This window comes from Nomascus leucogenys, chromosome 15, assembly GCF_006542625.1.
Source record: "Nomascus leucogenys isolate Asia chromosome 15, Asia_NLE_v1, whole genome shotgun sequence".
NCBI lineage: Eukaryota > Metazoa > Chordata > Mammalia > Primates > Hylobatidae > Nomascus > Nomascus leucogenys.
Genome location: NC_044395.1, coordinates 57932961 through 57956255, shown reverse-complemented (window position 1 = coordinate 57956255; position 23295 = coordinate 57932961). Strand labels below are relative to the sequence as shown.

General features: G+C 46.0%; 1 protein-coding gene across 1 annotated transcript in view; it reads right to left on the bottom strand.

The window, feature by feature from the left end:
- The window catches only part of TENM4 (teneurin transmembrane protein 4), a 416745-nt gene that overhangs the window by 75473 nt on the left and 317977 nt on the right, over nucleotides 1-23295 (bottom strand). The window contains exons 16-17 of the mRNA XM_030828936.1: nucleotides 19743-19959; nucleotides 1476-1595 (exon numbers count right to left, since the gene is read on the bottom strand). Of these exons, the coding sequence (XP_030684796.1) occupies nucleotides 1476-1595; nucleotides 19743-19959 (337 nt within the window). The remainder of the gene's footprint in view (nucleotides 1-1475; nucleotides 1596-19742; nucleotides 19960-23295) is intronic.

Below are 23295 nucleotides of genomic sequence, written 5' to 3'. Positions count from 1 at the left end.
CAAAGGCCACTGAACTTATGCCAGACTCGGTGTGTTTTTTGAATCTACTCCGACCAACCACAACAGGGCATAAGGACTGACGATTTGCCATCTCACAGGAGTGACTGGCAAGTTTCATGGCAAAAACAAGGCAGTCCTGAAAGCCTTCTTTTGGATGAATGTTTCACAGCAGGTAATAATGTGGTCAGAATACCTGTTGCCTAGGAGGCTCACATCTGCCACTTTCATACAGCAGGCAGCATCCTTCATGCTGTAGCGGGAGTCTTCATGAGGGCCTTCCTGGGTGGGAAGGTGTACAGGGTAGGGAACAGTGGCCTGGCCTGGCCTGGCCAGTTTATCCCTGAAGACTGGCCACTAACGTCTTCCAGCTGGGCCTCTTCCTATTCGCATGGAGTGAGAGGTGGGGAGGGGGCACACCATGCCAAGCTTGCCAACCCCATCTAAGAGGCACACATGTCTACAAACAGATGAGCCTCTACTTCATTATCACCTCGGCCGGGACATGTTCACATCTGATATTGGATTAAAGAGGTGCTAAAATCAATCAAGCTGGAGCATAATTTCCAACACAGAGTGAAAATCAACCTTATGGGCCCACGCTTAGCCAGATGGACTGCCACCACCTGGTTTTATTAAAAATAGAGGACTTGTCACCACTGACAGCCTAAATATTCCACTTTCCTCCTCTTTTTCTTTTCTCCAAAATATTCTCATGGCCTGTCCTGTCACCATCACTTTCTCATTCAATAATCTGTAATTTTAACAAATAGCTAATATTTATTGTATACTTACTATGTGCCAGACACTGGAAATACAGCAATGAATCAAAGTGGGGTGGGGAACTAAGATTTGTTAACCATGTACTATGCGCCAGGTGCTTCCCCATCCACCATATCATCTAACCCTCAAAATCAATCTGTGAGACAAACCGCATTAGGACCATTTAACAGATGAAGCCAAGACACAGAGCGGTAAGGAGAGTTAGCCTAGGACACACAGCAGGTGGGAGAGCTAGGGCCATTAAGGAAGCTTTATTTCATTCTGCTGATGGTTCTTGGAGGAATTCAAAGGTCAGAATTCTGTCATCACCCAAATGGCTTGCATCGATCTAGGCAGCTGCAGGATGGAAACCACACAACAGGAATGGCTGAGATTTCTCAAGCTGTCTGTTCTGTAGAAAGTGGTTCACATGACTGTTTTATATCATAAGTCATGGAGCAGGATATGTATAAGGTACCCTCTCCTTACTCTGAGAACCAAATGAGAAGAAACTGCTAAATCTAGAGTCAAAGGGACATAGGCCAGAGTTAGGTACAAGGTCATACAATTAGTAAGTTGCAGAGCTGGGCATTTGAATTCAGGCCCTCTGAATCCAAGACCCATCCTCTTTCCACATTATCAGTTCAGCAGCAGCTATACGCCAAGACCACAAGAGCAGGACCTTCACCGTTTCTGGCTCATAGAAGGTCTCCTACCTGCCATCTTGCCTGCTGATTGTATATCCAAAGAGAGGGTTATTGACAAAACTGATGTTCACACCAACCAGGGGGGTTCCATCTGATGTCATCACTTGGCCACGAATAACACAAGCATGCCTGTGGGAAGAGAAGAGAGAATAAACATGATACACCTTTCATGGTCAGAGCCCTGGCTGGCAGGGAACTCTGAGAGGCCGGAAGCCAGAAAATCAGTCACTCAGACACATCTTGTACCCAGGGGCTCATGGTGTTCACTCAAGATGCATAATAATCTTTAAAAAATATCACCTCAATTTAGGGCATCAAAGTGTCTTTGAGAGAATTGCTATTGGCAGGTGATTCAATGATCTCACTCGGAGGTTATTTTCTAAGGATACTGTATTATGCTGTAAGGAGATAAAGCTGATCACAGAGGGCAATATCGCCTAGTTCTGTGTGTGGATGTGTAGTTCAATCATCTGGGTTCTAATCTTGGCTCTGTTACTACCTAGCTCTCTGAACTTCGGTAGGCATGTGCCAGTTCTTTGAGGCTTTGTTTTTTCATGCTGGTATAGGGTAAGCTCCACAAATGACAATGGCTATTACTGTTACTAACAGTCTCATTGGAAGTGAACATACAAAAAAGTGAGCAGGACAGAAGGTACTTCCTTTCATCTGACACTCGAGACAGGAGAAGGACAGATGCTAGCATGCTCTCAGAGTGAGTTTTGGAACCTGACACCTCTCCCAATATCCCTCCTCCCACTCTTACTCTACATTTTGGACAAGAAATTACCTGCTTTTCCCAAACTTGCCAGGCAAATGTTGCTTAGTGCCTCTGTCTGTGCAAAGTTCTTCCATCTGCCTAAAATGTCATTCCTGCACTCCTCTCCCAACATTCTCACCCTTAAAGAGCCAATTATTAATGACACCTCTTCCTTGAAGCCTTTCTTGATGTCCCTAATCAGAACTAGTTCCTCTCTCCCACAAAACCTGATGCAGACACCTTGATACTCTACCAAACCATACACGCTCCTCCCTTCCACTAGATCCTGAGCTCTCTGAGGGTAGGGTCAAGATTTCTTTCTTTCTCCTCACAGTGCCTGAACTATGTCTAACAAATCCTAGGTTGCCATTGAAAACATGGTGGTTGAGCAAATAAATGGGACAACTAGAGATCATCTAGAGTGGTGGCTTTTCAAATATTCAGAAACAAAAACGTTAGGGTAGATGACATTTTATAAGGACTCCAAAGTGGAACACGAATGAAAAGATCTACCCTGGATGAAGTCGGGGTGGAGGCCTCCTCTCCCTCGGGGTGATTTTGAAGGCAACTCTGTGGAGTTTCCGTGTCTGCAGAAGTCAGTTGGAAGATCCCTAAGTTGGTGGAACTTTCTCATTGTATGGAAGAGGAAACTGGTTTCCAGAGAGGTTATATTATGTGCCCAAAGCTCCATAGAAAGCAGATGACAGAGGCAGGACTTGAACCTGGGCCTCACCACTCCGGGTCCCACTCCAACCAGTCACTTGCCACTGGTCACGGGTGGAAATGAAGGCACTGGCTGGTGCAGTGTCCTCAAGGATCCACGCACTGGGGAGAAAGCCCTCGCTGAAAGACATCTGAGTCAAAAACGCAGGCGCTGCACACCACATAACCTTCTCTATTCAACTCAGGTGAGAAGGCTTTTTCTTCTGGCCTAGGGAAGAGCTACTGACGTGGCCCATGGGCATTCATTAAAAAAAGATCTCAAATTCAGTCCCTGCCGTACGAGGTACCCACACCTCTACCTTCCTAGAGTGATAAACTTTTCTCTGTTGGATGAGAAAAGCAATTAACACCAGGCTTGTAAAGCAGCTGGTCTCACTAGTGTCAGCTTGTCCTTTCTGAAGGCAAGAACAACTACCCACAATGCACCAGACTCCCCACCCCACCCCACCCCACCCTCCTCACCTCACTCCACACAATCTGGTTAATGCTAATTCAGTCAGTGGTTTCCTTCCGAGGCCCTTGGTCTAAATGCAATTACACGGCAAACAAGTTAAGCGGGTGAGGCTCAGCAAAGACTTTCAATTCTGCTCTGAAGGTCTTCCAATGTAGTTATGTGAAATTATCTCTCCGCTAATGGGGAAGATTTATTCCACCGATTGTATTCAGCTGGTTGTGAGAGATGTTTTCTTTAATGGAGGACAATTGAATTTCGTATTGCTGGAACTCTGTCCTTCCAGAGAATTACTAACAGATCTCATCTCCTGACGCTGGCCACCGTCCAGCCTTCTCCAGACATATGTGCCTCTGGATTCTGCCTGGACAGAAACCAGCCTGGGGGGATGGCTTCCTTTCTGGGGCTGTCCTGGCTGCCGCCCCTAATACACATGCAGGCCAGCCTCCTCTGATTGATCTCTCTTTGGGGATTTCCTGATAATTGGGAAACATTGAATCGGCACCATTTGGCTACCACGTAGCCTCCAACTCGGCAAGCCAGAGCAGTTGCAAGTTTAGCCTGAGCTCCCACGGATTGCTTTTGGATTCTGGGGAAGATTAGGTTGGCTCCCCGGACGCCGATAGGCCATAGAGGACTCTTGCCAACACAGGCATTTGGCTCAGGAATTAAATCCTGGAGAAAAACACTTCTATCCCCGTTCTGTTTTCATGATTTTCAGTTGTCAGGAAAGCCCAGATTAATATAAAGCCTTCCCTGGAACAAAGGAGTTGGGAAGTCAGCTTGGCGGGGGCCTCTGAATTGTGTCTTGTGCCACATGCATTTGTCCTGGGAGGTTTGAAAAGATGTGAGTGCTGGGCTTCCCAATGCTTGCTTTCTGCATCCATTTATCTAATGGATACTATCAGTGGGGTGCTGACAAATGTTTAATGACCGACTTTCGAAAAAAAAAGAAAAAGAAAAGAAAACCAGCTTCAGTTGTAGCGTTTGCTCATTTCTGTGGTGTAAATACTCTCATCATGGCTGTTTTCAAGCTACCAATGAGATGCCACTGAACACAGAGGTGGGAAGAGACACACAGGAGGATGCCATTATGTGGTACTGCCACCGTGGAGACGCAACGCTCCTGAGTAACCTCAAGAGCAAACGTAACATCAAACATGGCAAAATAATTAGGAAGTAGTAAATTTTGAGTATTTATTACCTTTGTTTTTAATATACCTTATTTAATTTTATATAATTTAATTTTTAATAATGGCTGTGTTTAACAACCAGCTTGCAGACTTTCTGAACATTTAATAATCAGTTCGTGCAAACTGGTCCAAGCTGGCTTCTGCATGCCACTGGAACACTGACCCTACACTGAGGGTTGGGCACTCGCTCAGGGCTGGAGATGTGGCTAAGAAATAGTTGCTGCTTTGAATGTAGAACTCCGTAATGGAAGACTGCCTTAGTGAAAAACCATTAACGTGGGAGCAAATCACTGTCACCAACTTGGCTTCCCAGCCAGCTCATCTGATCCTCTATTACCAGTTCTCTATTTGACATGATTTGCTTCCTCATGGTCGCTGTCTTGGTGTAATGGAGTTTGGGGCTGTTATTTTCTACTCATCCTTAGAGTCTCATCTAAGCTGTCACCAACTCAGTAAGGTTGTCATCAACTTTTCCTGACACAATGAATCACCCCCTCCTTTGGGCTTTTATATACCTTATAAGTGTCTCTCTAACATTTGATGGTCATATGTTTGTATCATTCGCATTATATAGCCATCTCACATGTTTACGTGTGAGCCAGAGGAGGGCTGGACCACATCTCCAGAGAGGATAAGCATGGGATTCTGCTCTCAGAGTGTTTGTTAAGTGAAAAACAATCGAGTAACTGAAAGAGAGAAAAAGACTTGCTCAAGGTCACCCAGAAATGAATTCACTTGGCTGAGCTGACCCTAAAGCTAAGTCTTCTTACTTCTGAGGCCTTAATCTTACTACTGTGTTATGTACCTGCAGTCACTAAAATTCCTTTAATTTCACAAAAAATCAGGCGCCTACTATGAGCCAGGCTCTCTGTTAGGTGCTGAGTTCCAGAAATGTATGAATTACGATCTCCACTTACTTGCTAGAGCTCACAAAAGCCAACGTGAAATGCCCCGTGTAGTTTTCTCTGACACCAGTGAGTCAACACATGGGTTTGGCATATGTCGGGCAGCTGGGATATAAAACAAGCAATTAGGCTAGGTGAACTCTGCCAGGAGGGAGCGCTTGTGCCAAGCCAAGGGTGGTGTCAAACATACTGGCATGAGTCCAACCACACACTCAGGGCCTGACTGAGGTGCCCTTGCCGACGCCAACAAGGGAGAAGATCTGCCTGACTGCTTCCTGAAGAGAGTGACAAGGTTTGGGATCAACAGAAGAATCTGCTGGAGAGACAAAACCGCTCCAAAACAAAATCAAGCAAATAAAAAGCCAACCTCAACTGTTGCTCAGGGAAAAGTGGTAGGGCTGTGGTGGCAAAAGCACTGGGCTGGGAGTCATAGTTCCCAGTTCTGACTCTGGGAACTAACTGTATGATTTTGGAGTCATCTGACCTCTCTGAACCTCCATTCTCTCATCTGTCAAATGCAGGCTGAAGTTTTTCCCAACCTGGTATAAAATAGAATTCAACATACGTTTAAGAATTTATAACTGTTTTAATCTCATACTACCCAATCCAGCTAAAGCAGCCCTACTACGCGTGGCTTCAGAATCTTAATGGAGCTCATGCAATACTTATACTTATCACTAAATTGTTCCCTCTATCTGGAAACTTCCACCTCTCCCAGAGCATTCACCAAGCAGTATACACCACTCCTGCTCCTTCTGGGCTACTCCTCATGAACTCTGAGTGCTGTCGCTCTGCCAGGACAATCTTTTCCCCAGCAGAACATGAGCTCCATGAAGACAGGGACCAACCACATGTCCCTTACTGCCCTATTCCCAGCATTGATCATGGTTGATGGTCATTTCTGAGTGGGGAAAAGAAAACCTCCTCCAAAACAGGTGTTTGCTCTGGAATTTGAATGCAGGGCACAGAGTAAGTTCTTGATAAATTATGGAATGAATAAAGAGCTTATGTGCTTCTGTTACTTAAGGTGAGGGCGATGTTAGAGAACTTTGAGCTACTTGACCTTGACAGGGATATGGTTAGAGAACCTAGGGCTGGAAGGGTTGTGCTCTTTCAAGAGGCCAGCCCGCACTCTCCCTCAAGGCTTGGGTACCTTCCCCTGGAAGACTCACTTGCTTCAGCCTAGCCCTGACCCTTTGATTCTATACCCTCCTCATCTGTACCACCTGTGGTCTGGAAAACTTTGAAAAAGAATGCCAGAAACAAAGTGAGATTGATTATTCAATGTATATTATACAAGCAGATAAAGGAAGGCAAAGGGCGAACAACTGTAGCTTTTCTTATTTTTTGTGTGTGTTATTTTGTTATTAAGTGAAAGCAGCTACTTTGGTATTCAGGGGACTGGAATATCATTTGGGATCTAGGTGGCAAGTGATAACTCTAGCCTTTCTCTCCTTTGAAGTATTTGCTAGTCTATGCCATTATTGATTATGTAAATCACTCCTTTGCATTGTGTCTTTTTAAACAGGTTTATTTTCCTGACTTGTGTAAATCCTTAAACTGTTTTCTGCTAACTTCTGCTGATTGAATGGGGATCTTTCCAGCATCTACTACAATTTATCTGAAGTCTTGTAAGAACATTACCTGGGCCCAAATGAGAAGCCTCACTTCACAGCCTGTCAAATTACTACCACCGAAGGTGTTTCCAGTCATAGCCTGATATTGTCCTCTCTGCAGCTCCCAAGACGGTCTTTCCAGCCCAGCCACCGGGCTGATCTGGAGCTCTCTCTTCCTAGTTTCCCATCTGACGCTCTGCCTCAGTTTCTTGAACCAGCTTTTCCAGCCCAACATCTTCTGCCTATATACGTATTCTTGGGAAACCCATGATTATGAAACATTTGAGTCAGAAGAGCCCTTCCTGATCACCTCTTTCAAACTTCTTTTGGTAAAGGTGAGAAAATAAAGTTCAGACAGGGAATGGACTTGCCCATTCTTGCAGACTTGCAGGGGAGCCAGGACTGAATCAAATGCAGGATTTGCCATGAGAACTTGGGAGAGTCACTCCACCTCTTAAGATACTTGCAGTCTGACCGACATGTACTGAAATAATTGGGAATCCCAATTTGTCTTGGCTTCACAATTCAGAGTTCACATGATTAGAGCCGGGTTCTGGAACCATTTTTGATTGCACGCCCTTTCTGTAAACATTTTTGAGCAGGCTCCTTCAGTGTACTTGCGTTCATTTATAAATCGCACACATGTGCTACCATCGCTGGTTCACCTTGGGGAGTGTAATATACATTTGGTGCAAGGTTTCATGAGTATTCATATTTCAAATAGCCTTCTTGATAATTTTGACTCTTTAAGTGAACTCTGTTAAGATTGTTGATCATTTTGAATCTCTTAGTTAACTTTTTTTCAGTCTTATGAAAATAATCATTTTTAACCTCACAGAGAGGTTGAGGAAAGTATTTAATATTAGGAGTAGAAGAAGTATCAGCTCTGCCATTTTTTTTGTTTGCTTGTACTTGCACTATTAGTATTACCTTCCATTTGTATTTACCTTGCAAGAAACCTTTAAAGCCACTTTACCATTTTATGAGTAAGTTTGGTTAACACTAGATTTTATAAAGATACACAGACAGACACGCATACAAACAATTATGATGTAATATACTATTACATCATAATACACAATAATACACAATAAACCAGTGTGGGTCCACTGTCCCTCTTTCTTTTTTTCTTTTTCTTTTGAGACAAAGTCTGACTCTGTTGCCCAGGCTGGAGTACAGTGGCATGATCTCGGCTCACTGGAACCTCCACCTACTGGGTTCAAGCGATTCTTGTGCCTCAGCCTCCTGAGTAGCTGGGATTAAAGGTATGCACCACCATGGCCCAGCTAATTTTTTGTATTTTTAGTAAAGACAGGGTTTTGCCATGTTGGCCAGGTTGGTCTTGAAACTCCTGGCCTCAAGTGACCCACCCGCCTTGGCCTCTCAAAGTGGTAGGATTGCAGGCCTGAGCCACTGTGCCCGCCCCACTGTCCCTCTTTCTGTGGAGTAGATCTTGATCTCCCTCAGAATGCCTCATGTGCTGGTCTAGACATGTAACCAAGTAACACAGGGACCAAAGGAACAAATTGGTGAGAATCCAACATTCTATAGACATAAACCAGTCTTGCTTTCTTATTTCTTAAGATAAAAGAAACACTGTATAGATAGAGCCCCTAAAATTTCCTTCCTGTTCTCATGACCCACCTTCGGTATCCACCTTGGGACTATGATAGTGTGTATGTGACTTTTTTGTATACAAAATAAACTTGAATATGCTATTTATTATTATACCCCAAAGCCAACTTCTCATTGTGCTTCAATCTTTATAACTTATTGCAAAGCTCATCCTATATTTACCATGTATATTTTCCAATAGCCTTATGCCCAAACCAGTAAAACTTGATCTAGTCCCTTTTTTAATTTTTTTGAGACAGGGTCTTGCTCTGTCACCCCAGCTGGAGTGCAGTGGCACGATCTTGGCTCACTGCAACCTCTATCTCCAGGGTTCAAGAGATTCTCCTGCTTCAGCCTCCCCAGTAGCTGGGGTTACAGGCTCCATAGTCTCCTTCAGATTGACAGAAGGGAGGAGTTTACCTTTTAAGTTACAGGGGTCTTCTGAGTGACTGAGTCCACGTTCCTCATGTACAGGTGAGGTCAGTGATGTCTGAAGGTGGGGCATCCCTTCCATCAGTCCTTGAGGATGGGGTACCACCAGCTCCGCCATGGTGCCATGACACCACCTAGGGCCATCTAACAGCAAGATATCCCAGCACTTACTGGTGTCTTCAGGGACCTGAGGCTGTGCTTCCCGCAGAGCCCAGAAACCACTGTTCTGTGGCCTCCTAGCTAAGCACGGCTGTTGAGCTCCTTCAGACACCAAGGGAGCGTGAGCTCCCAGGCTACAGAATCAATCTCTCAAGGCTGTGGGAAGCCTGGCTGCTCAATGCTGATGCTTCAGGCTGAGTCCTTTCCCACAGGAATCTTCTGGAATATTTTCTGTTGGCTGATAAGGGTGTACACGAGAACAGAGCCCTTGACTTGTCCACCATACTATGCTTCCAGGGAACTGAGCCCATCAAATATGGTGAGGGAGAAGCAGGACTGAGAGGGTCTGGCCAGCAGGGAGCAAGGCCCTCGTCCCAGGTAAGTGGGTTGGTCATGTCTGGGGACATGGCTCAGAAATACCATCGTTGTGCCTGGGGACATGGGATATGTGGTGCATGTTTAGATAGGCTGTTTTCTATGCTGTGTGGCCAGAAGCTTGTTTCTAAGAAGACTTTTCATTTGATGGTTTGTGCTGTTAGAAAAATACAAGGCAGCTCTGCTAAAATGTGACTCCAGCCACAGTCTCTCAGCAGACAAGTTCATTTCATGACCATGTGTCTTGCCTTCAGTCAGGGCACAGGGCACGTCCTGCTTCACCAGGAAAGGGGAAACTAGAATGAACCATGATCAGACCCACTTCATGGGGAAGGGGCTGATGCCAGGCAGAAACGCAGCTAAGGGAGTCTGCACAAAGTCCAGCTCAACAGGCTGGAGCTGAGATGTGCAGCAATCCACAGCTGGCCTGTAATGGAAATAATAATTCAAAGGATGAGGGAGGAGGGGCTGACAGGGAGACAGGCATGGTGAAGGGGCTTCCAGAGGCAGCTGGATGTGGACGTCCCATGTGTCACTAGGTTATCATGCCCAGGTACAGCAGGGATGGAGCTCCAGACCCAGATGTGGCAGGGATGGGAGCCTGTCAAAAGAGGGCAAGGTTTGAGTCCTTTGGTGCCAGGGCACCAGGCTGCTGAAGTCAGACACAGAAAGTGGGGCCAGGATTCAGGGACAAGGCAGAAAGCCATTTGGCACAGCTGGCAAGTCATGAGTCAGACAGACAACAGTAGGAAGGATGTGAGGTTGAGCAGCTGGGGCTGCTCTAAGCCCTTCTTCTCAGATTGGGATTGGTCCTAGAGGCCTGCAGGGTTAGACCCACAGGGTGGACTCACATGGCCCCCACTGCGGTGGGAGGAGGAGACCCAGGAAGGGGAGGCACGAGGGGCTGGATCTCTCCCCTCTAGCAAAATGCCACACAGAGGCCGCATCCCTCCCTGTCAAGCCCCTCACTGTGGGATTTGCTTGGAGCAAACTCTTAATGCCTCTGAGATCTAATTGGAGGGCCAGTTAGACTACCTGCAGAGGTGCCTGCAAGGCCTGATCCTATATTCTCTATTGAGGGCAACATTAGTAATGTGAAGCCTGGCTCTCTAACTATTTTAACTTCTTATTGCTTAACATTTCTCGGTGTTGGATAAAAATACAGAAAGTCTTTGATTTGCAAACAGCAGAATTACAGTTTACAGTTTGAGATACACGAACCTTCACTTGGGACTCCAGGTTCTCTGGGACTCAGGCTTGGCTACTAACTTGCTGAGCCAGGGGCTCTCTCTGGCCTTGGAGGTTCCTCTTCCAGCACAGAGGGCTGGTGGCCTGGAAGGTCCATTCACCCACCCCTGCCATCCTAAGGTGCTAGGACATTTGCCCCAATTACACAACTACACCGATGCTTCAGGTTAAGATTCTCATTTTTCTCCCAGTTCTCAATAGTGACACTAAAACCTGTATGTATACTAATGCTATAGCTATTGCTAATATTAACATTACTGCTATTTAGTGACAGTGGCCACTAACACTTAAATGAATGCTTACTGCCCTAACACCTAAGTGTTTTCTGTGTGCTAATTTAATCCCCACAAAATCCCCATGAGATATGGATTATTATTTTCATAGTGTAGAGGAGGGAAGTGAGGCACAGAAAGATTAAGAGACTTGTCTAAGGTCACACAGCTAGCAAACAGTGAGGCTGAGAGTCCAACCTCTGAGGTCAGTGCTCTTCAGCATGAAGCCTTACTGCACATGGGTTTTTTATGATGTAGTAGAATATTGGAGAGAAAGTCAGGGCCAGGTGGGGTGCTAGGGTTGTAGTGGCACCACACTGTATGGAGTTCTGAACTGAAGATGCTGAGCAGGGAACATGAAGGACTCGGCGGAGAAGAAGACAGGCTCAGTACATGGGCTCTAGAGCCAACTGGGCTTGGCTTCCAATGTTGGCTCTGCTATTACAAGCCCTATGACCATGGCCCAGATTACTTAACTTCTCAGTAGCTCAGTTTTCATTGCTTAAAACAGGCATGATAAAGTCCCTATATCATATGGTCTGCCGGAGATTTAAAGGTGTTACTACCTAAAAAACATTCCAAATAGAATATCCTTGGTAAGTGTTAGGTGTTAGTACTGAACACATGCTATGAGCCAGCCATTGGGCTTCTGGGTATTTTATCTCATTTAATCTTCCAAACAACCTGGCAGGGTGGAATTAGTCTCACCAGCCCAAGGTCACATGCTCTCACTTTCCCAAGGACTTGAATCCAGGCTCTCTCCCTCTAACCCAAGTTGTTCCCGCTGCATCACAGTATCCTCTGCTAATGCTTTCTGTGATGGACAACTAGGAGCAAGCTCAAGCTACAAAGCAAACAGAGATCGTAATTCGTTTTTGAAATCAATAAAGGGATGATCAAGCGGCAGAGGAGGAGTTGTTAGCTGCTCATCAGGATGATGTGAGAAGTCGTTGCCTGCATCCTGAATTGAATCACCTAGTTGCTTTATCGTCATAAACATTCATTTCAATGCGGGGAGGGATTTTTAAAAAACCAACATGAATAATATATAATGGCTGACATTTTGGAGGAAGCAGGATCTTTGCCTTCTTCTATCTTCCATCAGGTAATTTGTCATTGTCTTTCTTTCCTTTTTTTTTTTTTTAAACTGATGGGGTGCCCTGTCTGCTCAGCTTGTTCTGAAAATGCAGGAGTATAATTCAATAATGAATTTGCTCAGAGGCCAGCTGTCAGGAAGTTGGTGTTTATTTGAAGTCCATTAGATGATCTCTGCTGCTCGGCCTCTTGAGGGCTTCCTGAGGGCTGTCTAAGGCCTGGGTGGAGGTGGGGGGTGGGGAGCAAATGCTATTCTGAAACTGCTATGCCACTGACGCTTGCATATGGCTTTAGGTTCGCAGTGGGCCGATAAAAAAATATATTGCATACGTGGTCATTTCTCTTTTCCATCATTTTTCACTCTTGAAAACTCTTGCTTTTAAAATTCCTGGAAGCTTTGTGCCTTTCTATAGGGTGTGAAAGGAATTCTAAGACTTAGGTGGAATCAAGGTTATTTCACTCCTGTGTAGAGCCAGTTTTAGGTCCTGATTGAGACGAAACACTGGAATTTGGTTAGTGAATGGGTGAGGGTCAGATCTTTCTCAGTTCCTGCCCCTAACCCACTTTTCTGGCCTCATATTTCCCTATGTTCTTCTTTCTCCCACGTGCCCCCTTTGCTCACCATGCTCATATACCACAGATTTCCTAAGCCCATCTTGATTTCAAATGTCAGAGCATGTCTTCTGACCTTTGATGTGGAAAATAATGTCACCATAATTATCCTCCAGCCACATTAAAATTTTCTCCATTCTCTGATTGTCCTGGAAAGTTACGCTGTTGCTCACACTGGTTCTGCAGTATAGAATGCTTTCTACAATCCTGTTCAACTGAAACCCACAGTAAGCAATACAGCTTATCCAGTAGTTCATGCATACACATACACATATAACTGAAATAAGTTTCATGAAATACATATTCTTTTTACAGTGGTGCACTGATATTTTCTATTTCCTTCTACTCCATTCCAGTTAAATTTACTTCTCTTTTTGAAAAGAATAGTTTCGACGTGCTGAATTGATTTCATGAGGTACTAATGGGTTGTTGTGACCTGCAATTTGATAAATGATGCTTTAATGGCCAACTCTTCTGACTGAAATTTTTGTCTCAGGCTGAAGGCCATCTCCTGCCAGAAGTCTTCATTTGTTCATTTGTTTTCAACAGCACACATTTACTATTGCCTACTCTAAGCCCATCCTGTGTTACATGCTGGAGAAGCAAAGCTGTAGGAGAGGCAGCTCTCACGGTGTAGGCTCAGGGGGCAGACGTGAAGTGGGAGTGATGGTCTTGCCTTTGAGCTCTCAGCACTTTTGTCTCTACTTCAGGCACTCAGCAGGGACTGGCTAATTCATTGATTTATTCTATCATTCACTGTGGTTCACTCTGTGCCAATTCCTTTGGGTTCAATGACAAACAAGGCATGGGACCCACAAAGAGCCCCCAAAGTAATGGGGTGAGATATCTTCTTCTTCCACACCTAGTGCAGAGTAGGTGCTGGTCAATACTTACCAAATGAAGCTTGTGTGTGTGTGTGTGTGTGTGGCTGTGTGTCTGTGTTTTGAGACAGGGTCTGGCTCTATCACCCAGGCTGAAGTGCAATGGCATGATCTCTGCTCTCTGCAACCTCTGCCTCCTGGGTTCAAGTGATTCTCCCACCTCAGCTTCCTAAGTAGCAGGGACCACAGGCGTGCACCATATTTTTCATAGAGACGGGGTTTTGCCACATTGCCCGGGCTGGTCTTGAACTTCTGAACTCAAGTGATCCATCTGCCTCGGCCTCCCAAAATGCTGGGATTACAGGCATGAGCCAGCATGTTTGGGCAGCTTGTGTGTTTTGCTCTGCTCTGTCCCTTGCTGAGCCTGCGCAGTCTCTCCTACTCGTAGGCTCTGACCGTCTCTATAGCATACGATTCTCTGCCTCCTTTGGGGTAAATTCTCTGGTCACCCATCCTTCCTTTTGCTAAAGTTGCCTGACTTCTTGAGCCTTTTCTCCTGGGGCTCAGTGTCTCCTGTCAGCTGAGTCTTGTAGCTCCCTGTCCACACCCATCTATTGCCTGATGGAGCCAATAACCTATTAGAATTAGAGGAACCCAGCAAGATTTGCCATCACATGATTTCTCAAATTCCCTTCCTCAAATAATGATTCAACAATCTAAACCTGCCACCTCTCTGGGTGGTTGTAATACTGTGTCCTCAAACCTATTCTGAACCTATATTTGAATAACCTGGGGGTGGTTCGTCAGAACCTCTTCCTGTAACTTGCTAACCTGTCCAGCATCGGCAACCTGTAACTATTCACTGAGGGGATATCTGACCCACATCCAGCCCTTTCAATCAGAGTGCTCCCAAAGAGCACAGATGCACCCAACAATGGGAAACAGCTCTGGCTCGAGTGTTTGCCCAGGAGATGTCTCACGTTGCCCTCCCTTTCCCAGCTCTCTGATCCCAAGCCCCACGGTGTGTGTCCTGGCCTCTTTGTATGGACAGTGCAGCTGGAGATCCTGCAGACCTCGGAGCTCCTCCTCTCCTAAGTGTCAGTAGTGGACACCCTTCACTGTATTCTCCCCATGACTCCATGGGAGGGACAAGTGTTCCACTAGGCAGTGGGACCTGGGCATCCAGGCCAGGAGAGAATGGTGGTATTCAAACCACTTAATCTGGTGACAGTGGTTCCCATGCCTACTCTGTCTCCTCCTACTTTAGGTCATCTCTGTCACTCTCCATCACAGCTCTGTCACTTTCTGTGGGTTTGAGGACAGCAGTGGCAGGAGGTCAGAGCTACTGTATTCAATAAACCTGCATTACACACCTGCTCAGGACCCAGCACTGTGCTGGGCCCTGGGGACACAGACGAACGAGACAGGGCCCCTCAGGGAGGCCTTCATCACTCCAGGAGATGGGGTCTGGCCTCTGAGGAAGTGCGTCTTGGGGAGAGCCCTGGGTGCTGGGGACTGGCTTGCTTGCTTTCACACCCAAGTTGGGCCAGTTGGCTCCAAGCCCCGGCCTTGAATTCCCCTCCCTCCTCTGGTCCCAGCAGCTGAGGTCCCAGTGTGCCTCATACTTGAGGCTCCCTGAACCTGACCCAGCTGGGAATCTGCAGAGAGAAGGAGCTCCACTCAGGCCTGCCTTTCCTTGCTGGTCTCAGAAATGCTGTTGGGTTCTGGGTGACAGCCTGCTTCCTGGAGGCTGTTAAACAAAATCTCAAACTACACAAATTGTGGCACAGCAGATGGGGTGCAGGAGAATACAGGGTTTTGTTGTTTGGACACAGGCCTAATTGTCATACACAGACACCAAGTCAGGTGTGCCTCCCCATCAGAAATTCCACTCTGGAGAAACACCACTGGGCTCCACTCTAACAAGGATCCCAACTGACAGCTGGCTGGCAAGAATGCCGCCTTTTCCCTTCCTCAAATAATGATTCAACAGGCTAAATCTGCCTCCTCTCTGGGTGGTCACTGGAACTGGAGGGCAGGTTCCTCTCTAGTTTTACTTCCAATTAAGGAAGTGGATTTGGAAACTCTTTTTAATTAACATCATAATCACTGCCATATAATTAGCAAGCAAGTTTTTGTGTGGCAGGTACTGGGTTGAGACTTTATGTACTTTTTGTTCCCATTTAATTCTCATAGCAATCCCTAGACACATAGACGTTAACACCCTAATCTTATAGATGAGCAAGTTGGAGCTCATATAAGTGAACAATTTAGGAATTTTCCTAAGGTTACAAAACTAGAAAGTGGATGCAACAGCCTTTTAATCTTGGTCTGTTGGATTCCCAGGCTCGTGCTATTTTCACTATGACATGCGGCTGCTACAAAATCCACCATTTACTGATCACCTAATATGTACCAAGCCCCGGGCCAGATGCTTTATTTTAGTTTATCCTTTCAACAGCTTTCATGAAAGAGTTACCATTATTGCCAATTTATAACTAGAGCCACCTACACAAAGGTTAAATCATTTCCCTGAGGTCACACACTAGTGGGAGGTAAAGCCACCATTGTAACTCTGGGCACTTGCTATTATACCACACTCCCTCATATGAGAGGAAAGAAAGCAACTACTTAAACTAGGTAGTTGATTTCACTTTATCTCAGCTGTGCAAATCAGCACTGTCCTACTGGTCCAGACCAAGATAATCGAATACCAAGTAGTTAGTCTAATGAGAAAAGCATCTGCTGCATCATGTTTCTACATTTCTAGTCACTTGGGCATGTTTTACACAGGAATCTGTTTGGGGGTCCTTCCTGATAGCTGTTTCTTCTGAATCTAGATCAGTGGAGAGCTGGTACATAATGATTCTGGCAAATGTTAGGTAAAAGGAATTTTTACGGTAACTTTTTTTTTTAAAAGAGACAGTAACATTTTGGAAGCTTCCATTATCTATTCATTTGTAGAGCAAATACTATATCCCTGGCCCTGGCCAAAGTATTACAGGTTTGGAGAGATGATTGGTCTCTGTTTTCAAAGTGTATATAACTAACTGAAGGTGACAGATATATTAACAATGATCTGCAAAGTTGACTTCTTCTGCTTTCGTGACTAATCTGTAATGTGATTTTTAGCAGGTGATTTAACCTCTCTGGACTCTGAATCCTCAGTATAAAATTAGGTAAAATAGATAATATGTCCATCCTCCCTCCCTCCCTCAGTTCTTCCATTTCTTTATTCTTCAAGGCAATTTATATGTATACGTTTTCAGCAGCTACTAAGTGCTAAAATGTGTAAGATGAAGTGTTTCCCTGGAGGACTCGGTTTAGAGGGGTTGACAGACATTTACATGATGCACTCTATTAAGCTACTTGTCCAGAGCTATGTATCTAGAGTGGCAGAGCCAGGATCTGAAGCCCAAGTTGGCCTCTCTCTGAGGCCTGTATCTTCCCTCCTGCTGAGGGGTCCATTTTCCGCAGCACAGGCTTCTCAAACTCCATACTTGGCTGGCTCCTTGAGGCCAGTCAGACCTGCTGGAGCAACAATACCGAGACCTGTGTGCAGGTCCCACAGTGACTCATGGTGCTTAAGCAGCAGGCTCAGGAAGTGACCAGGAGGACATACAGGGGACGTGTCCCTGCTGGCATTGATCATGCTGGCATGGCAAGGGCATCCAGTAAGCAGAACAGCCGTAGGCAGCCAACAAGCCATGGCTCTAATTGGATCCCATAATGGGCCCCGTAAAGAATGACTGAGCAAGTGACATTTTCCTTGGTAGGAATATTAGTTATATCTCTAGTGGATTAAAAAAACTCATGCTGTGGGAAGGCCTACAAGCATACATACAAAATCACACAACTGAAGAAAATAGCAGGAAGCTTCCTACCCAGAGACAGAAGCAGCATTTCTGGCCAAGATAAATGAATAGGTTTTCTCCTCACTCCAGCTCTGCCACTTGACTAGCCTTGTGAATTTGGGAAAGCTACTTAACCTCTCAGCTTCTCAGTATTCTGGGGGTAAGTTGGAGGGTTCGGACCGTTAAGTAGCTTCACCTCTAGAAAGGTAGAGGTTTGAATTCTGCCACGCACTTGCTGGGCTTCCTCCATCTCACCTTTCTCATCTCGTCACGGCTCCTTGCAAGGATGGGCTGGGGTGGTGGAAAGTGCAGGGGCTCTTTCCTCAGTCTGACAGACCTGCACGTCTGCATCCCGCTCCATCATGTTCCAGCAGTGAGGCCTTCTCTTTGGCTTCCCTTGTCACACTCTGGGGATGACAGCAGCTGCCTCACAGGGAGGCTCCCCATGGCTTCTTCTTCAGTCCCTGCTCTTTCCTCATTACACATTCTCCTTGAGCAAGGTTTTCTTTTCTGCCTGAGATGGGGCTTGCTCTGTCATCCAGGCTGGAGTGCAGTGGGACGGTCTTGGCTCACTGCAGCCTCAACCTTCTGGGCTCAAGTGATCCTCCCACCTCAGCCTCCTGAGTAGCTGGGAGTAGAACTACCTGCCACCACACCCAACTAATTTTTGTTTTGTTTTTTTCTGTATAGATGGGGTTTTGCCATGTTGACCAGGCTAGTCTCGAGCTCCTGGGCTCAAGTGAACTGCCCGCCTGAGCCTCCCAAGGTGTTGGGATTACAGGCATGAGCCACTGCGCCCGGCCTCCTTGGGCAACCTTTTGTGTGCTCATGGTTTCAACTGCTTGTTCATTGATGGCTCCCAAATCAAGAACTCCAGGCCTTAATCTCTGCATGAGCTCCAGAATTACTTACTAACTGCAGTAGACATTTACTCTTGGGTGGCCTACTGTGGTGTGTGCCTTTATCACCTTGCTCCCACCCTGCTCCTTCTCTCTGCTCCTCAGACTGGTGAAAATACCACCATCTACCCAGGCATCCAAGCAGGAGAGTCCTCTCTGCAGCAACCCGCAGACACGATCAGTTACCAAGTCCTGCTGATTTCCCCTTTAAATAGAGCTTGAAAATGTCCCTTACCCTTCCTACCCCCATCACTACCCCATTGTTCCCTCAGGACAGGGACCTTCTGGCACAGAAAAATGAACATACAAGGTGCACAGTGACTGCTGAATTAACCATACTGACTTTTGGAGAAAGTTCTGCACATATGAGGCATCACTACATTGGAAGACATTCAAAAGAAATGATCATAAATCCCTGCTCTTGGATACGCTGTACTGGTTCACTGCCCTGATCTAGGGTGCAGAGATTAGAGAGCTATTTTGTGTCTCTGGGTCTTTGCATGAGCTCTTCCTTCTCCCTGGCACACTCTCTCCCTTCCTTGCCTAGTTAACCATCTCTCCTCTTTAAGACTTGATTCTAAAGCCCTGGCCTCCCTTCTACCCAGGAATATATCCTTTGTGCTCCAGAGTACCCTGGGGACAAAGTTCTGGCCTAATCACACTGTAACTGTCCCTTTTTTGTCTTCCTAGTGGACTGGGAGTGACCAATAATCAGGAACTGTGTTCTGCTCATCTCTGCAATCCCAGCAAAGGACCTGACCCAGACCTCCATAAAAAACTGTCCAAAGGATGACACAACTGAAAACAGGAAGATTGTATGGGCATGTGGCCTGGGATGGCAGCAGATGTACCCACTCCCTGCCTAGCAAAGTCTTCTAGATGTCTGCTTTGAGGGTGAGCAGCATCAATGCCTTTCAGTTCATCTGGAGACCACAGGATCAGTAAGAGCTGACTGCAAAGTGGGTATTGATTGAAGATTCCCCTTGGACCTTTGGTTTCTCACTCTCTTCATCTGTCACCCAGTGGGAGCAACAAAACTTTGCTCATAAAAATTCCAAACTCCTTGGACAGTAGTTTTATAAATCTAGGTACCTGAGGCTGCTTCTCTGCCTCCCCTGACGTTCCATCAGGAACCATGGATGCTCTCATTCTCCTGGCTTCCTCCCACCCCCATTCCTCCAAAAGAGGCTCTAGAGTGACTCAGTTCTCCCTCAGAGCGCCCTGGCTGGAGCTGGGGCCCTCGGACTCACCCTCCATCAAAGGGGTTCTCCCCGGGGATTATGTGCGTGCTGTCCCTGCCCACGAGGAACTTGATGCGGTCATAGAAGGAGTGTAGGTTCTGCTGTGACACAGGGACCTGTGTCTCCTGGATGATGTCCAGAGGGTCAGGGGAGCCCAGGCACAGTGGGTTGACATGGCACAGGGGCTGGAGGCAGCAGTCAGGGTCCATGCAGTCCACCAGGCCATCTGCAGGAGTGACAGAGCATGTAGTTTATATCGCTATGTTCAATCAGCCATGTTTATCCAGAATGCCTTCATTCATTTCTCCTCTATTTTTCACTCATTCAAAAACTTTATTAAATGCTGATATAAGCCAAAGTCTTTGCTGGGCACCAAAGAGATGCAAGTGACTCAGATGTGATCCTAGCTCACTAGTCTAGAAGGAGAGATAGACAGGAAGTGTACAGTGTCTGTACTGTATGTTTTTCCTTCCATCGAGATAGAAGGGATTGTATGTATGAAGACCCAGGAGTGAGATAACACATGAACATTTGTGATGCTATATTCAAATGCTGATGGCCAGAAGGTGAGTGGAAGAGCACCAGGTGAGGCTGCTGAGGTTGACAGGGGCACACCAGGCTGGGCCTTGCAGGCCAGGTTAGGGAGTTTGAATTTCACCCTCAGGACAATGGGAACCACTGAAGGCTTTTAAGCAGGAGGTGACTTCATCTGGTGTGCACTCCTGAAACCAAAGGGGGCCTCAGTGGAAGCTGGGAGCCAGACAGCAGAAGAGGGCATTGCTGAGGCTGCACAGGTGAAAAATAAAGGTTGCTTAGACTGCAGTAGTAACAGTGGCAATTAAGAGAAGTAGATGGTATTGAGAGACATTTAGGAGGTAAAACTGTAAGCCCTGGTGACTGCCTGGCTTTGAGAGTGAAGGCACAGCAATTCTCAGCACCTCTCCCAGCCGCAGTGTAAGCGTGTGGCCTGCGGCTGAATGCTCGGTCCTCTGGAGGCCTGCTCTGCTTTCTGTGAGAGGAGGCTGCAGGGATATTTGTGCTTTTTGAGTTTGCTGGATGGTTTCAGATCCCTGACAGAGTTGCCATTAGCAGGGAATTCTTTACCACATGGATGGGCTTCTTCAGGACTGGAACTTGTATTACAGCTCTACTATCTTCCCAAAGTACCAAGAAAGTCCACCAGATCACAGATTTTTGGCCTCATTATATCAATTTACTTTTACAGGCACCTAATATTAATAGACCAGCTTAAAATAGACAACAAAGAGATCAGCAGATAGTGCCCAAAGTGGGGGACAGGAAAAGCCCAGGGTTACATACAGTCTGTATGCTTTGTCGGCAGACAACAGTCTAATGACATGTATTCCTGCCTGAGTTCAAATTCTGGCTCTGCTGAGTCTCAGCTGTGTGACTTTGGCAAACTTCCCCACCACCGTGGGAGCACGCAGATCTGTTCTGTGTTCCAGCACTCAGTGGAAGTGCTTAAAACATAACTGTTATACAAATAAATGAATGGGAATTGAATGAATTAACTAGTGAAGCAGGGGTTGTAACAAATGCCAGTCCATAAAAGCCAGAAAACTGTAACTTCATCCCATTCAGGTAAGCAGTGTGCTATGGTAGGAGGACCATGATGTTCAGAGGCTAAAGTTCAAGACCGAGTATGGCCCCTAAGAGTGACCCTGGACAAGTTCCTGTACTTAGTCTCTCTGAGCTCCATTTCATCAGTAATGTGGGAGTAACAGTGATATACCTACTTCTCTAGTTTTCTCCATGGAGTTTACAGTACAGAAGCTGCCCACCAAAGTATTGCACATGCATTGGCTAGACTTGGTGTCCCTGATCCTCCTTGCTAGTGGTGTGGCCTCAGGTAAGCTACTTGATGGCCCTAAAACCTAGTTTTTTCCTTAATAAATTAGTAACAAAGCCTTTCTGTTTCTCTCCCATTTCTTCATGGTGCCCAAAAGCTTACAGTCTCCTTGAAGGCAGATAGTGATAAAGAATATGAATTCCAGAGATAGACTGTCTGGGGTCAAATCCTGGCACTGAAACTTACTGGTGTGTGACTTTGGGCAAGTTACTTAAACTCTCTGGCCTCAGTTCCCCATATCTGTTAAAGGGGGATAATAAGAATAAGTGTCATACAAGTATTTGTTATGTAGATAAAAAGTGCAGCATTATGTCCCCACATCTAGCATAGTATCTGACACATGGTATCATAGTGCTTAATTCTGGGTTAGTTTCCCTTCCCGATCCTGAACCTAGAACATGGCTCACCAACATGAAGAGCCATTCATCCTTTGTCTGCTCACCTGCTAGATTCACTCTGAGATATGGAAGGAATGCCTCCCCTCACCCCTGCATCCTAACTTGTGGCTCCTGTCCCAGCTCCCAGATACAACTGCCTAGCAAAGCACCTGTCTTCTCCGGCAGTCGGCAGGCTCCATCACACATTCTCATGCTGCCCCTGTCAGACATTGCTTAAACACATAATTACAGCCAAAGCTGAGGGTTATTTGCATTCTGCTATTGATGTTAGCATGACAGATTCAGCTGTTGCATCCATAACTCTGCAGAAATGCTCCATTATTCAATCCCAGTGAACAGGGACGTTGACCATTAAATCAGCTAGCACAATTGAAGGGCCGTGAAAAGTCATGGCTAATTTGAAATTTTATTAGCTCTTGCCTGGTCTTGTTTACCACCAAAGCAGTCCCTGGAAGCCTGTGTTTTACCCTTTTATAAACATTCAGCTCTGTGGCACCTGGAAAGAGCTGCTTCCTGTGAGAAGGGATGTCTGCTCTCTAGTCCTGGGGGAAGGTTAGCCAGGAATGATAGCTGTTCTTATTAATATCTATATTACAGTGATGGTGATGATGATGATGAATCGCCACATTTATTGAGTACCAGGCATTCTGCTAAATATGTTACAAGGAATCCATCACTGAATCCTCTATGAAGTAGCCACTGTTGTCACTCTCATTTTAGAGAAAAGGAACCAGAGGCTCAAAATGGTAAAGCAACTTGGTAAAGGTCATGTAGTCAGTGAAGAAGCTGACTCAGAATCTGAACTCAGTTCTTTCTGAGGCATATAATGTTCTTTAAGCTCTGGAGAGACTTTTAGGAAATATTTCTTAACCAGAGAAGATGAATTTCTGAATCTTAGTGAAACACTACTCTTCTGTGCTCTTCCGGCCTCTTGGGCAACTTCCATCACAGTACGTCTCTTTCCAATATTGTAATTTTGATTTTCTCTCCATCCCCTGACCCCCATACTCTGCAACCCAAATGATGAGCTCCTAGAGATCAGGAGTTTCTGATTCATTTCATTATCCCAGGGCCCAGACCTGGACAGGAACAGTGACTGTACTCCACAGAGGTTTGAGGGATGAATAAATGACTGACCCAGGTCAGACCTGTCCCACTAATCCAGCATCCACGTCACAGGACAACAGAGCTCGACGGAGCCTTTTATTCTGCGATCGGTGGCCAAATGGTGCTTAAGAGAGCCCTCTCTCCAGGCAGACTACCTGGATTTGGACCCCAGTTCCCAGTTTTCACG